This window comes from Electrona antarctica (assembly GCF_951216825.1).
Source record: "Electrona antarctica genome assembly, chromosome: 16".
NCBI lineage: Eukaryota > Metazoa > Chordata > Actinopteri > Myctophiformes > Myctophidae > Electrona > Electrona antarctica.
Genome location: NC_136797.1, coordinates 40,375,603 through 40,392,711, shown reverse-complemented (window position 1 = coordinate 40,392,711; position 17,109 = coordinate 40,375,603). Strand labels below are relative to the sequence as shown.

At 44.3% G+C, this 17,109-nt stretch overlaps 1 protein-coding gene across 1 annotated transcript in view; it reads left to right on the top strand.

The window, feature by feature from the left end:
* npr2 (natriuretic peptide receptor 2) overlaps positions 1-17,109 on the top strand; it is a 95,719-nt gene that overhangs the window by 66,843 nt on the left and 11,767 nt on the right. Inside the window, exons 15-17 of the mRNA XM_079525096.1 lie at positions 643-811; positions 8,606-8,752; positions 10,827-10,950. Coding sequence (XP_079381222.1) covers positions 643-811; positions 8,606-8,752; positions 10,827-10,950 — 440 coding nt within the window. The remainder of the gene's footprint in view (positions 1-642; positions 812-8,605; positions 8,753-10,826; positions 10,951-17,109) is intronic.

The window sequence follows — 17,109 nt, the reverse complement described above, 5'->3', positions numbered from 1 at the left end:
ACTGGGGGTGGCAATGAAGGACCAGGAAGTCTGGCGTAGCATTGTGGAATCCATGATCTCGACCGCGGTCGAAAAATTATGATGATGATTAACTATTGTGGTTTTACCATCTTCTTCGCTCGCCACGTACTCGTACTCTCACAGTAATTACAGTGGTGGATAATAACCAGATGGGTGCTACATGCCACTCATAATATCATCTTGTATTCACGCTCCCAGACTCATACTCAGAATATTAAATGAAACATTATGTTTTATACCAGTCATCCTCAACCACTCCCATGCTGAGTGGAGAGCGGCTACACCTGTTCTGGAGTCTTGGTTTCATGACCATTAATTAATCGTTACAATTAAACTGTGTAACTGCTGCACTGTGCCATGGTAAGAACATATTCATAAAATATATTCACGTCATAAAGTTCCTTTCCGGGGGCGGGAGGATTGTATAGGTTGCATACACCATACTTTTATTCAGAATTGATTGTGTCTTTATTGCAACATCTGTACTCATAACATACGTATACTTCTATCTTTGCCCTGTGTCTGTAACTTTTACTGCTGTGCTGTCTCTGGCACCTGAATTCCCTCTGTGGGTGATCAATAAAGGTATCTACAGTATCTATCTTATCTACCCCATGGCAGAGATCGTGCAGAAGGTGCGGAACGGCCAGAGGCCGTACTTCCGTCCTACGACAGACAACAGCTGCCACTGTGAGGAACTGACCTTCCTGATGGACGGCTGCTGGGCCGAGGACCCCGCAGAGAGGCCCGACTTCAGCCACATCAAGATCTACATCACCAAACTCAACAAGTGAGCATCCCAAAACACCACACACCCAGGCAGCACACCATGATGCTTAAACACACATCAGTCATGCTGTGAGGATGGCTTTTGACAGGCAGACTATACAGTAAAAACCCTCAACTCCGAGTCCGAAGAGTGAAGTACAAATGGACCCATACGGTTCCCTTTACTTCTGTTTGTGCACTGTACGGAGGGGTGTGTGGTCATTTCATTTCTAGATGTGCTTCTCTGCAGACAGGTACTGTACAGTAAGTAGGCTATTGTTTTGCAGTGTCCAGTTGCCAGTAGTGTTGTGCTTGTTGCTAGTCAAGATTGTTGTTGATGCACTGTAGACTGTGTGATATGTTTGATATAGTATTTATTTAAGTAGTAGAGGAGGCTGAACAAACAGTCAAAAAGCACACGCAATAGGCTGGGTGCTGGATCAAAATAAAGTTATTGAGAAGAAATGAAAAATCTGCACACCAATTAATGCTCCCAAAATATCTTTTACTGAATGGTATTCAATGTTATTTACACCATTCAGTAAAAGATATTTTGGGAGCATTAATTGGTGTGCGGATTTTTCATTTCTTCTCTATAGTATTTATTTAACCCTGGTGTTCCTATTTGTGGCAATTTTTTTTTTTTTTTTTAAATATCTACAAGCTCATGTAAAAGTTACGATGTAATGCAGTTTGCAATTTGTAAGTCGGAGAGATGTAGCGTAGCCTACTTTAATTGCAACTGCAACAAACTAGGATTCGAACCATGGTCTCGTGCAGGGCCGGTCCTGAGCAATCTGGCACCCCAAGCAGTCCCAAAAATTGAGGAGACACTGTGGAGGCACTGGGGGGACAGTGGGGACACTGGAGGCACTGGCACTGGGGGTCCATTGGGGAGGCACTGTGGGGACACTGGGGAGGCTCTGTGGAGGCACTGGCGGGACACTGGCACTGGGGAGACACTGGGGAGGTACTGGGGAGGCACTGGGGAGGCACTGGGGGGGCACTGGGGGGACACTGGGCAGACAGAGTTGGGACAAAGTAAAAACAAAAAAAAAATGTTTTTTTTTCTGCAGTAGATGTTTTTTTCAAACATCTACCTCTCAGGGAGACCTCTTCCCAACCACTGCACATGTGTTATATTCTATTATTTCTATTAACTCTACCAATACAGCTTGGTTGTACACAGGTTGTGAATTGCAGCTCTAACATCATGACAGGCTAACACAAAATGCCTGCAGTCTGTAAGAGGTGATAGAGAACACAGAGAGGCCAGAGACGACACACATTTGGAATGAATTGCTCCTTTTCTTTTCTTTCTCCGACCCCTGGCAGAAATGTTTGGAAATTTTTGCTTGTCCAATTGCCAGCTTTTGGAAGTTGCAAAGAGTGACCAGATGCAGGCTGATCTGCATCTGCATGCAATGACAGTAGCGTCCACTGCATGAAGAGGTTTATAGTATACCCCATCATAATGATCGTCGTTCACAGAATATAGCAGATCCACAAGCATGTAGTAGAGCTTGTAGAACCAGCTCAGTGTCCATGTGGGTAGGTCAGGTTCAATCATACCATAAAGACTATAAATATGAGACCCAATGCCTCCCTGCTTGGCACTCAACATCAAGGGTTGGATTGGGGGTAAGTTCCTGCAACATACTAGCGTCATGTCCAGGGGGTTGTACTTGTACATCAATCTGCTTCACGCTACAGAAAGCGATCAGCTCGCAACGCTACTGTACACGGGTACTTACAAGCTGATAGAGCGAACTAGTACAATACAGTATATCTGATATTTTGGACTGCTTTGTCCCTCTGTCTACACCAAATCTCTCAGCCGAAACGTCACAGTGCATTGCAGTGTGAGCGTTGTATTACAGCTCTGCTGTTTTTGCTGAATGTTTGTGTGTTTTCACTGAATTATGACGACTTGTCCAGAATAGGGACAGCATAGAGTCCTCCAGTAATGCTTTTTTTTCCCCATATAATCATGGCCCTCTCTCTCTGTTTCTCTCTCTCTCTCTCTCTCTCTCTCTCTATCTCTGTTTCTCTCTCTCTCTCTCTCTCTCTCTCTCTCTCTCTCTCTCTCTCTCTCTCTCTCTCTCTCTCTCTGTTTCTCTCTCTCTCTCTCTCTCTCTCTCTCTCTCTCTCTCTCTCTCTCTCTCTCTCTCTCTCTCTCTCTCTCTCTCTCTCGCTCTCTCTCTCTCTCTCTCTCTCTCTCTCTCTCTCTCTCTCTCTCTCTCTCTCTCTCTCTCTCTCTCTCTCTCTCTCTCTCTCTCTCTCTCTCTCTCTCTCTCTGTGTCTCCATGCTATCAGTAGCATGGCCACTTTAGACGGATGCCAGTGATGTATAGCTTTCCATTTAGAGTGGTTTGAAGTAGAGAGGCTCTGCTGTGTGTGTGTGTGTGTGTGTGTGTGTGTGTGTGTGTGTGTGTGTGTGTGTGTGTGTGTGTGTGTGTGTGTGTGTGTGTGTGTGTGTGTGTGTGTGTGTGTGTGTGTGTGTGTGTGTGTGTGTGTGTGTGATTGATATACCCCCAGATGCACTCAAGGATGCTGGGACGGACACACACACACATACACACACACACACACACACACACACACACACACACACACCATGCCCCTCCCCCACGGGCCAGCCCCGTTCTCCCATCACATCTCTGTCCGCAGTGGCAGAACAAGTACTCAGATAGTTTGTTTTGTTTGTTTTTTACTTAAGCAGTACCACAATAATATAATTAACTCTGTTGTTAGTAAAAGGCCTAAGTCAGTAAACGTACAAAAGTGTTGACACCAAAATATACTTAAAATACTCATTATTCAGGGACATTCTGCACAATGAGTATTTTAAGTATATTTACACATGCAGTACATTGCGAGCTTGTAGATTAGTATTTTCGAATATCCAAAGTATATATATTTTTGCTTACAGTAAGTGTTTAATGTACGTTTTGTAATATCGAACTTACAGTAAGTGTTTAATGTACGTTTTGTAATATCGAACTGTGAGGTAGTGGAGTAGAAGTATCAAAGTATTACAAAAAAAGAAGTAAATACTCACAAATTAATGTAGGCCTACTTAGTTACTTTCCACCACTGTCCATGTGTCCGTTAATGCAGTGTTTGCCTGTTATTTTCATTAGGTAAATGTATGTTGTTGACATGACATGACGGATGGCCTGTTATTTCTGGTGCGCGTCGTCAGCCAGCTGAAGGGCACGCCAACAAAGACGGCTCTTTAACAGCAAACGTTACGGGTTTAACCCTCACGGGGAGCCCAGCCGGTGGACTCACTTCGCGCTATGAATAGATGACCTCTCTCTCTCTCGCCGGGCAGAATCCATGGAGTCTCACTCCATTTTATGTCTGTCTTTACCCTGTTTTGAAAGTCATTTTGTTTTGTGTTCACACATAACAAGTGTCACAAAATAAAAAATAAAGGAGGGAGGGGATTTAAGACTGAATATAAAAAAAAAAGTTTTGTTTTATTCATTCATTGAGCCAAGACCAAGGTATGTACAGTCATGTAACTTGTACATACCTTCTTTATTCAAAAGCTCGGAGCCAAGATATTGTAAACGTATCCATCAATTCTTTATTGTATTAAACAATACTTTACTTGCAAGTGGTCAGGAGGGACTTACCCCCAATCCAACCCTTGATGCTGAGTGTCAAGCAGGGAGGCATTGGGTCCCATTTTTATAGTCTTTGGTATGACCCGGCCGGGGATCGAACCCTGACCTCCCAGACTCAGGGCGGACACTCTAACCACAAGGCCACTGCGTGTCAGGGCGTCTTACTGGTTATTATTATTATTGCGACCATAGGTCGCATTTACTATGAAAACCTGCATCTCCCGTCTGTCCGTCCAGTCACCCCACGCCTCCATATATGGTCACGCCTCGTGACATCACGCCTCTATATATGGTCACACCTCATGACATCACCTCGTGACAAGTCACGAGGTGTGACAAGTCACGCCATATTATATATGAAGATCATGACAGTGACCTCATCTAACCCTGGATAACCATACATGGAGAAGACTGGATCATTACCTAGATCTGCATATATGGAGCCGGCCAGTAACTCTACATCTTCCTGTTCTTTTTTTGTAAATGTTTTTTTGTGGCTTTCGCCTTTATTTTATATTTTTTGTGGAGGGACAGACAGTAGGCTGACAGGAAATGGGGAGAGAGATGGGGGGGAAGACATGCAGTGAGGGCCGTCGGGATTGGGAGTCGAACCCGCAGCACACTGCCAGACTGGATTACCAGCCAAGGTGCCTGGACCACAGAGCCATGGCCCAGGCCCATCCTTTCTGTTCTGACATACTGTACCATATGTTGATCTGACTTCTGAACTCATCAAACCCTGTACACTCAAGACACGCTCCATATATATGGCCAGTACAGAATTCATCCATATGTTGATCTGACCCCCCATGCCAAAGCGCCAGCACTCGCCCATCAGTCTGATGTCTGCCGTCACCCAGGCAGATGTGTGCACACGACTTCTTGCCCTCAGGGCGTCTTACTGGTTATTATTAGCCTACTGTATTGTCATCAGTAAAGGTATTTAGCGTTTGCTAGCCTTTATGAGCCGGCGCTGTGGTCTGGCTATGTCCAGTAGAAAGCAAGAGCAGGGCAAAAAGAACAGATTTACAAGCTAATAAAGCCATCGACACGACACTTTTTCTGTTCTTTTTAAGCACATGCACCACCGCGCAAAGTTATGACGTAGTAGCTTAATTACATATAATGTTGCACAAGTTGCAGATGCGAGAGGCGAGTTTTATTTCATAGGATTGTGCCGGGAGGTATGTCGGCAGATGCATTAGATTAAAACTAAAACATTGCGCAGATGTATTCGATTAAATAAACATACCCTACACCACATACATCACCATTATAATAATTAAACTTGTCTCTTGTGTTTTTAAGCCCGTTATAATAACATGAGACATATCCCCTGACGCCAGAGAGGGGTTTGATAACAATTAATGAATCAACGAATTGAGACATCAACGCGAACATTTCTATTTTGTTTGTTTTCTTTTGGGTGACATGGAATGACGAAGTAGGGCATTCATTTACGAAAAATGTTAAAATTCAATTCCTTGGTCTGATGAATTGGTCTTGGAGGAGCCATAAGCATACAGTAACACTAGCATTGAGCAATACAGCCTGGGCGTAGTGCTGATTGTTTGTGGTGATGCACTGATTCGGATCATAAAAGATTGTTTTGAGAACACGCATGTCACACACACAGTACGGGAGTTCTCGGATCCACTCGGGCATTACACGTAAGGATTGACAGACCCAAGTTCCGCGGGGGATACGGCTGATTTACAATTTACAATTCAGGCATTTAGCAGACGCTCTTAACGCCAGGGCTCCACCGGACGCGTTGCGTCTCCGTCGTGTGCGTCAAAAAACGCACCGGTTCAATTTTAATGCACGCGTTAATGTCACGCAACGCGGGCAGTGGAGCCACCCTTCATTGATTAAAAAGGGAACATTCCCTGACGGTGACGGAGACGCGACGCTGACGCGCCCGGTGGAGCCCCGGTGTAATCCAGAGCGACCCTGTCCGAGTGATTATGATAAACACGGCTCCAACCCGTGCAGGTCTCGGGTCCTCTCGGGCATTTTCAGAATCAGGGAACCCCGTGAAGAGCTCTAGTGGTGGCCAACCTTTTCAGGCCGAAGAGAACATTTTACCCCGAAGAGAACATTTTACCCAATTGTAAGCGGAGAGAGAGAGAGAAGCGTGGTTATATACATCTGAACGTAGAATACGTTCTTTGTCCTTTTACGGATTATTTAAACCATTCATCTAACGAGTAGCCTTACAACCACTTTATAACCAATATTCTACGTTCAGATGTAGCCTGGACGTGTACCCATTCTGCAAACTGTGAATAAAATGGTTTTTTTTTTTTACCAGAATAGTTGTATATTAGCTCTGGTCCATAGCTCTAGTGCCTTTGCATAATTGCATTAGAGCTATGCTACTCTCGTTTTCCTGCGAGAGTCCAACTAGCTCTAGAGCTAGTTGTACCAGTTATACCCTGACGTCATATGCTGCTACGATATATACGCATCAAACGGGGCATACGCAAAGTAACCACAGTATACCGCTAATCAACTTACAAATTACATATACATAGAGCCATTTCCTTTAATCCACCCGACACTGATCGACATATACGTCACCATCGAAAGCCGTCACTCATGCGTATGACGTAATGACTACTTGTGCTTGATATGGCAGTGGTCAGATTACATAACATAGGGGCATTACCTTTATTCCTCCCGACACTAAAACATTATTATTATTATTATTATTATTATTATTATTTCATCATTATTTAATGATAATATATTATACATCTAATAGTATTATTTATTTATTTTTTAGTTTAAAAAAGCATTTTCATTGAGCTGCCGTGTGAAGTGGTCAGAACGCTTTCTCGAGACAATTCCTCTCGACACTTTCTAATCTCAAAACACTTTTTTTTAGATTTCCAAGTGGGCTCCAGTCTAAAAGTTGAATGGGAACGTCTGAATTATACAGTTTTATTACATGGCTTGGTTGAATGCTTGATTCTGATTGGTCAATCGCTTAATTCAGCGGTGAATTATGTGATGATAATGACCGCTCCGCTGTATAATGGCCGCTGCCTAATCAAACCCTCTGAGCACAACCAGCTGCGTGGCTGCGCCCCGCTTGATTTACTGCCGTTTCCAACATAACAGCCATGTAAACACACACACTAGTGACACACAATGTAATTTACAGCTAAACATTGCTCTTAAAAATTTTTTTGAAAACATTTGAGCGAGAAATAGACGAAGCAGGACCCGGAAATGGATTCTATTTGATCAACTCACTTCCTTGTTTTCTGACAGTGCTGCAGCCCTGCAGCTGGGCAGACGCAGCCAGCGCGAACTTATGGAATACTTTTTTTGTTGTGTTTTGGGTCAATGTATTAATTTATGTTAGTTAGCCATGTAATAAGTGGAGATAATTCACCGACAGGGAGTTTAACCACCGAGGCGAAGCCGAGGTGGTTACACTCCCTGAAGGTAAATTATATCCCGACAATGACCACCTAGCCAGATATTATCCCTTACTTACTTCCTCTGTGCACAACGCGTGATTCAGACCGTTGGTTTGGACGTCTGTGGCTCGCTGTGCAGTGACCAGCTCATGGCCTCCTGTGTGACTGTGTTCAGTGCACACTCACGTCGCACGCACGCACACACGCACACACACACACACACACACACACACGTTGTGTTTCTGTAACTTGAACAACACGTGTGTGTGTGGGATTGGTGACCCAGAAGAAACATGGCAAGATGCCAAGCATTGATGCTTTTAGCTGCTGTGGCGGTGGATGAGTCACATCCCTGTGTGTGTGTGTGTGTGTGTGTGTGCGTGTGTGTGTGTGTGTGTGTGTGCGTGTGTCAGTGTTGATTTTGACAGTATAGGGAATCAATTATTGGCAAAAAAGTTAAAATAATAGAGATAAGTGGTTTCTGACCCGACAGCAACAATATATCATTCAAGGGTCCTTGACCCAACTGGACTTGACCTCGCAATCGGAAATCGAACACAGTTCCCACACATGCATTCCTAATCAATATACTCTTTTCCTGCGTGTGTGTGTGCGTGCGTGTGTGTGTGTGTGTGTGTGTGTGTGTGTGTGTGTGTGTGTGTGTGTGTGTGTGTGTGTGTGTGTGTGTGTGTGTGTGTGTGTGTGTGTGTGTGTGTGTGTGTGTGTGCGTGTGCGTGCGTGTGTCGACAGGGAGGGAAGCACCAGCATCCTGAACAACCTGCTGTCCAGGATGGAGCAGTACGCCAACAACCTAGAGAACCTGGTGGAGGAGAGAACGCAGGCCTACCTGGAGGAGAAGAGGAAAGCCGAAAACCTCCTGTACCAAATTCTGCCACAGTAAGACCAGACGGAGCCCAGTCACACTCGTACACCTATCTTTCAGTCATTTTTATTTTCAATTTTATTTTGTAACTGATACATGACTAACATACAGTATATATTATACACCAGATAACGTTTAACCCTATCACAAACAAACTAACATCCATACATATTACATCATCTTCTTAATACTCATGGCTCAAAATCATGAAACCTTTGTAATGGTTATTCTATAGACTAGACACTAGACTAGAGGGTATGCGCATGCATAAAGTGAGTGGCAAATCAAGTGGCAAAGTGAGTTTAACGTTGTTAAACTTAATTTAATGCAATCAGTTTTTTGCCACTCAGTATGCGTTCCCGCATAACCTCCGGGTATGATGATGATGTCACGCGCATACCCTCTATTTCATGGATGTAACTTGGTTCCTTCATTTGGAAAACCCATTGATAATATTTCTGCATATTCTTCTCCAATGTATTCCACAACTGGGCCACAAACTACGAAAAACTAGTCTAGTTGGCCCCATAATGTTCTGCACTGCAGAACATTATGGAGCCAACTACAGACAGACTTCATCAAGCCAACATTGTAATATTGACAACCTTAGGCTGAGCTCACACCTTTAATGCAATTCTGGTGCTCGTTGGATGCATGTTGTGTAGTGTCATGGCCGCCCAATGTATTTCCAATGAAGGTCACATGGTTTGACACAACATTGTGTTGTGTGAGGGGGAGGGGCGTTTCGACTGCGCCCCTCCCCCTCACAATGTTGTGTCAAACCATGTGACCTCCATTGGAAATACATTGGGCGGCCATGACACTACACAACATGCATCCAACGAGCACCAGAATTGCATTAAAGGTGTGAGCTCAGCCTTACACTCTATGCCGTGCCGTACCTATGCCGTGACGTCAGAACTCATGAGCTGGGCATACCAAACCTTTTTTTTTTACCTTGAGGGATCCAAAAGGAAGGGAACCCAAACTTACAAATATATATCCATCTCAAAATGTATATTGACGTATTTTAATTTCTTTGGAAATTCTTTGGTTACATTTGGACAATTGTAGATGTCTTTACTTTCTTCTTTTTTATATAATAAGTTACACAATTAATATTTACTCGAATGAAAGAACACTCAGAAAGATAGAAAGAGAGGCAAAAATTAGTATTCCTCGGTGTCACTGGCATCAAACCCTGATGTTAATGAACGAACCTCAAAATCCTTCCCTTACAGTCACGCCTGCGGAGCAGATAAACGGTTTTCCCCCATTGTGCACGGATGAAAGGCGAAGTGAGAGGAAGACTTCTCATTATCATAAGAGCGAGGAGGAAACAAAACGAGATGCAGGGGTTTTAGGAATTCAAATAACATGCCAATGGCAGAAAGCCTCCCTTTGCCTTCTTACGGCATCTGTCTTGCTCCTGCTTGTCTTGGCAATGTGTCTCCATTTGTTTGTATAACCGCCCTTAAAAGCCTTCCTGGCTGACAGAAGGGCCTGAGAGAAGACACATTCTCCATACCTGTGAAATACACCAGATAACTACATGGTGCTATGACCGATAACTGGTGCTTTTACAGATAAGTGGTGCTACGACAGAAGCCCCATTCACACGCTGTCTCAAGACAACAAGTGACACGCTGTCACTTGTTGATTGAACCCGCCACTCATATTGTAATTATTCCTATTCCTAAAGATAAGGAAATGCCTTTTGAAGTCGGTCAACTCGCGAATGTGGTGTCAACACATTCACTTTGTTGTTTGTTGTTCACTTGGTCTGTGTTTCTATATTGTTTTTATTTTCGGAATTGGTTTGGTTCTCAACATGGCCGGGGCCCGGGGACCCCCAGGGGTCCTTGAGGAAGTTGAGGAGTTACGGTTGTGTAACTTAGAGAGCAAATGGACCTTAATTGTGACCCTAATTTGTACAGTCTCTTGAGTTAAAATAAATATGGAGGATTTTATTGCTGTTATCTTCATCTTCCTTCATTCCTTGTTGTAAGGAGTCAGAGTAGAAGGGCTTTTTTCTTCTCCATGTTTGGTGTGACCTGACATTCCTCCTTGTGCCTTTGTTCTCCGTAGCTCCGTAGCAGAGCAGCTAAAGCGAGGGGAGACGGTGCAAGCGGAGGCGTTTGACAGTGTCACCATTTACTTCAGCGACATTGTGGGCTTCACGTCCATGTCGGCAGAGAGCACGCCGTTGCAGGTACGTAACGTTGACCGTCGTCGCTATCCACTGCAGTCCCCACCGCTTAGTACTGTAGCTCCCCCAAGGAACCAGGCATTCACCACTCTGAAATATGGGCTCTATGCACAGCAGACATGTTGGAAAGAAATAGGGCCACTTTCTTCTTCAGGTGTTACCAATGATACTAGGCTCTGTTCCGTTTAGTGCAGCACAGTGGTTCTCAATATCTATATCTTATCATTTCAAGGACCCCCATAACTCAGAGAGAAATGGACAAATGGAATAAGTTTGTACACTTACCATTCGGAACCCCCTCAAGGAATCATGAGGGCACCTGGACGCTTGCTTACAGTTCGCACCACAAAGGGGAATGGAGGCGTGGCCCTTGCACCTAAACACACCCTCACGGCCAAGCACAAGAGTTCTTAAAAAGTTCTATACCTTGAGTCAATGTCACTGTGGAAGTATAAGGTGGCGAACTTAAAAGAGGGTCCAAGGCAGCTCTGTCCAGTAGAAGTAGAAAAATCCTTTATTTCATTGATTAGTTTAAATATTAAAAACAAGGGTTTAAAAACACGACCAACGCGTTTCGGCCTGCATGGGCCTTCATCAGGGTCAACTCACGGCCGTCATGAGTGACAGGCATGCTGGCCACGCAGTGCTGCTATTACTAGAAGCAGGCAGTGCTGTTGAAGATCGCACCAGGCGATGATTATATTTGTACACATTACATAAACGCTGCTGCCTTTTTAAACATACCGTATATTACAGAGCTTTCAGAACACATTTTAACGCACTACTGTTATTATATGCCCTTCTGGATGATTTCCTCGTCTGAATGGAAATTGGACCCCAATGGAAACGCACCAAAGTGATAAAAGATCCTCTTAGCATAACTTTGCACTGTATTGAGTACACAGTGGAAATGAAAATAAAATATGGAACATTTCATCCAGCTGTTTTTAAACAGACTAACGGAAGCCATTCTAACAATTATCGCACAAAGACATTGCAATTAGCTCAAATAATTGCTATTGGGTCAATTATGTAATCAGGCCTCGTTTCAAGTAATGGGTATAAGCCCATTTTTATATACGGTAATGTCTCTGTCGGGTGGAAACCTCATATGTCCAATGCTGTTACCTTTCAGGATTCGGATTTGAAAATATCAAAAGCAGCTGATCTGGAAGCTTGAAACACGTCGCTTCATTTCCAGCTTGAGGAGTGCTACTTTTGATGTTTTTGCGTGACGCTGTAGTGTGATCAAGTAGGGACTTTATTTATGAAAAAAACAAGTAAGAATATGGAGATGAGAGGTTTCTACCCGACAGCGTCGATAACCTCCTTATGTGACGGACAGCTGTGTTGTGTGGTGTGCCACTCTCCCTACACACACACACACACACACACACACACACACACACACACACACACACACACACACACACACACACCAAGATGATTTAATGGCCAGAAAGGCTCTCAGCCTAAATTGCTCGTCTTGCTGACGGCTCCTGTGGATTTCACTGTGTGAAAATCCTCGCTTTTAATTTAGCTCTGAGAGCACAGAGTATAAACAAATGGAACCAATGGACCCGTAATTTGTACACACTCTGTCAGTTACAAATGGATGACTGAAAGTGGTGCAACCACTTCATTAAGGAGCTTTGTGTGTCCCTGGCTGCCTGGCTGGGTCTGTCCCTGGCTGGCTGGCTGGGTCTGTCCCTGGCTGGCTGGCTGGGTCTGTCCCTGGCTGGCTGGCTGGGTCTGTCCCTGGCTGCCTGGCTGGGTCTGTCCCTGGCTGGCTGGCTGTGTCCGAGCACGAAAATAGCATTTGGTTGGTTTTCAAAACCAAGTGTCCCTGTTGTACAGCCTAACACACACATACATATTAACTGTATATATGATGATTTCAGGTGTATCAGTACAGTACAGTACAGTACAGTACAGTACAGTACAGTACAGTACAGTACAGTACAGTACAGTACAGTACAGTACAGTACAGTACAGTAAATGGGGGAGATAAGAGGTTTCTGTCCCACAGCGTGTTGGACCACCATCACATCTCTATAGCTACAGTATAGAGATAAGAGGTTTCTGTCCACAGCGTGTTGGACCACCATCACATCTCTATAGCTACAGTATAGAGATAAGAGGTTTCTGTCCCACAGTGTGTTGGACCACCATCACATCTCTATACCTACAGTATAGAGATAAGAGGTTTCTGTCCCACAGTGTGTTGGACCACCATCACATCTCTATAGCTACAGTATAGAGATAAGAGGTTTCTGTCCCACAGGGTGTTGGACCACCATCACATCTCTATAGCTACAGTATAGAGATAAGAGGTTTCTGTCCCACAGGGTGTTGGACCACCATCACATCTCTATAGCTACAGTATAGAGATAAGAGGTTTCTGTCCCACAGCGTGTTGGACCACCATCACATCTCTCTACCTACAGTATAGAGATAAGAGGTTTCTGTCCCACAGCGTGTTGGACCACCATCACATCTCTATAGCTACAGTATAGAGATAAGAGGTTTCTGTCCCACAGCGTGTTGGACCACCATCACATCTCTATAGCTACAGTATAGAGATAAGAGGTTTCTGTCCCACATGTTGGACCACCATCACATCTCTATAGCTACAGTATAGAGATAAGAGGTTTCTGTCCCACAGGGTGTTGGACCACCATCACATCTCTACCTACAGTATAGAGATAAGAGGTTTCTGTCCCACAGCGTGTTGGACCACCATCACATCTCTATAGCTACAGTATAGAGATAAGAGGTTTCTGTCCCACAGCGTGTTGGACCACCATCACATCTCTATACCTACAGTATAGAGATAAGAGGTTTCTGTCCCACATGTTGGACCACCATCACATCTCTATAGCTACAGTATAGAGATAAGAGGTTTCTGTCCCACAGCGTGTTGGACCACCATCACATCTCTATACCTACAGTATAGAGATAAGAGGTTTCTGTCCCACATGTTGGACCACCATCACATCTCTATAGCTACAGTATAGAGATAAGAGGTTTCTGTCCCACAGCGTGTTGGACCACCATCACATCTCTATAGCTACAGTATAGAGATAAGAGGTTTCTGTCCCACAGGGTGTTGGACCACCATCACATCTCTACCTACAGTATAGAGATAAGAGGTTTCTGTCCCACAGCGTGTTGGACCACCATCACATCTCTATAGCTACAGTATAGAGATAAGAGGTTTCTGTCCCACAGCGTGTTGGACCACCATCACATCTCTATACCTACAGTATAGAGATAAGAGGTTTCTGTCCCACATGTTGGACCACCATCACATCTCTATAGCTACAGTATAGAGATAAGAGGTTTCTGTCCCACAGCGTGTTGGACCACCATCACATCTCTATACCTACAGTATAGAGATAAGAGGTTTCTGTCCCACATGTTGGACCACCATCACATCTCTATAGCTACAGTATAGAGATAAGAGGTTTCTGTCCCACAGCGTGTTGGACCACCATCACATCTCTATAGCTACAGTATAGAGATAAGAGGTTTCTGTCCCACAGGGTGTTGGACCACCATCACATCTCTATAGCTACAGTATAGAGATAAGAGGTTTCTGTCCCACAGCGTGTTGGACCACCATCACATCTCTATAGCTACAGTATAGAGATAAGAGGTTTCTGTCCCACAGCGTGTTGGACCACCATCACATCTCTATACCTACAGTATAGAGATAAGAGGTTTCTGTCCCACAGCGTGTTGGACCACCATCACATCTCTATAGCTACAGTATAGAGATAAGAGGTTTCTGTCCCACAGCGTGTTGGACCACCATCACATCTCTATAGCTACAGTATAGAGATAAGAGGTTTCTGTCCCACAGCGTGTTGGACCACCATCACATCTCTATAGCTACAGTATAGAGATAAGAGGTTTCTGTCCCACAGCGTGTTGGACCACCATCACATCTCTATAGCTACAGTATAGAGATAAGAGGTTTCTGTCCCACAGCGTGTTGGACCACCATCACATCTCTATAGCTACAGTATAGAGATAAGAGGTTTCTGTCCCACAGCGTGTTGGACCACCATCACATCTCTATACCTACAGTATAGAGATAAGAGGTTTCTGTCCCACAGGGTGTTGGACCACCATCACATCTCTATAGCTACAGTATAGAGATAAGAGGTTTCTGTCCCACAGCGTGTTGGACCACCATCACATCTCTATAGCTACAGTATAGAGATAAGAGGTTTCTGTCCCACAGCGTGTTGGACCACCATCACATCTCTATAGCTACAGTATAGAGATAAGAGGTTTCTGTCCCACAGCGTGTTGGACCACCATCACATCTCTATAGCTACAGTATAGAGATAAGAGGTTTCTGTCCACAGCCTGTTGGACCACCATCACATCTCTATAGCTACAGTATAGAGATAAGAGGTTTCTGTCCCACAGCGTGTTGGACCACCATCACATCTCTATACCTACAGTATAGAGATAAGAGGTTTCTGTCCCACAGGGTGTTGGACCACCATCACATCTCTATAGCTACAGTATAGAGATAAGAGGTTTCTGTCCCACAGCGTGTTGGACCACCATCACATCTCTATAGCTACAGTATAGAGATAAGAGGTTTCTGTCCCACAGTGTGTTGGACCACCATCACATCTCTATAGCTACAGTATAGAGATAAGAGGTTTCTGTCCCACAGTGTGTTGGACCACCATCACATCTCTATAGCTACAGTATAGAGATAAGAGGTTTCTGTCCCACAGTGTGTTGGACCACCATCACATCTCTATAGCTACAGTATAGAGATAAGAGGTTTCTGTCCCACAGTGTGTTGGACCACCATCACATCTCTATAGCTACAGTATAGAGATAAGAGGTTTCTGTCCCACAGCGTGTTGGACCACCATCACATCTCTATAGCTACAGTATAGAGATAAGAGGTTTCTGTCCCACATGTTGGACCACCATCACATCTCTATAGCTACAGTATAGAGATAAGAGGTTTCTGTCCACAGCGTGTTGGACCACCATCACATCTCTATACCTACAGTATAGAGATAAGAGGTTTCTGTCCCACAGCGTGTTGGACCACCATCACATCTCTATAGCTACAGTATAGAGATAAGAGGTTTCTGTCCACAGCGTGTTGGACCACCATCACATCTCTATAGCTACAGTATAGAGATAAGAGGTTTCTGTCCCACAGCGTGTTGGACCACCATCACATCTCTATACCTACAGTATAGAGATAAGAGGTTTCTGTCCCACAGCCTGTTGGACCACCATCACATCTCTATACCTACAGTATAGAGATAAGAGGTTTCTGTCCACAGCGTGTTGGACCACCATCACATCTCTATAGCTACAGTATAGAGATAAGAGGTTTCTGTCCCACAGCGTGTTGGACCACCATCACATCTCTATAGCTACAGTATAGAGATAAGAGGTTTCTGTCCCACAGCGTGTTGGACCACCATCACATCTCTATAGCTACAGTATAGAGATAAGAGGTTTCTGTCCCACAGCGTGTTGGACCACCATCACATCTCTATACCTACAGTATAGAGATAAGAGGTTTCTGTCCCACAGCCTGTTGGACCACCATCACATCTCTATAGCTACAGTATAGAGATAAGAGGTTTCTGTCCCACAGCGTGTTGGACCACCATCACATCTCTATACCTACAGTATAGAGATAAGAGGTTTCTGTCCCACAGCGTGTTGGACCACCATCACATCTCTATAGCTACAGTATAGAGATAAGAGGTTTCTGTCCCACAGTGTGTTGGACCACCATCACATCTCTATACCTACAGTATAGAGATAAGAGGTTTCTGTCCACAGCGTGTTGGACCACCATCACATCTCTATAGCTACAGTATAGAGATAAGAGGTTTCTGTCCCACAGCGTGTTGGACCACCATCACATCTCTATAGCTACAGTATAGAGATAAGAGGTTTCTGTCCCACAGGGTGTTGGACCACCATCACATCTCTATAGCTACAGTATAGAGATAAGAGGTTTCTGTCCACAGCGTGTTGGACCACCATCACATCTCTATAGCTACAGTATAGAGATAAGAGGTTTCTGTCCACAGCGTGTTGGACCACCATCACATCTCTATAGCTACAGTATAGAGATAAGAGGTTTCTGTCCCACAGCGT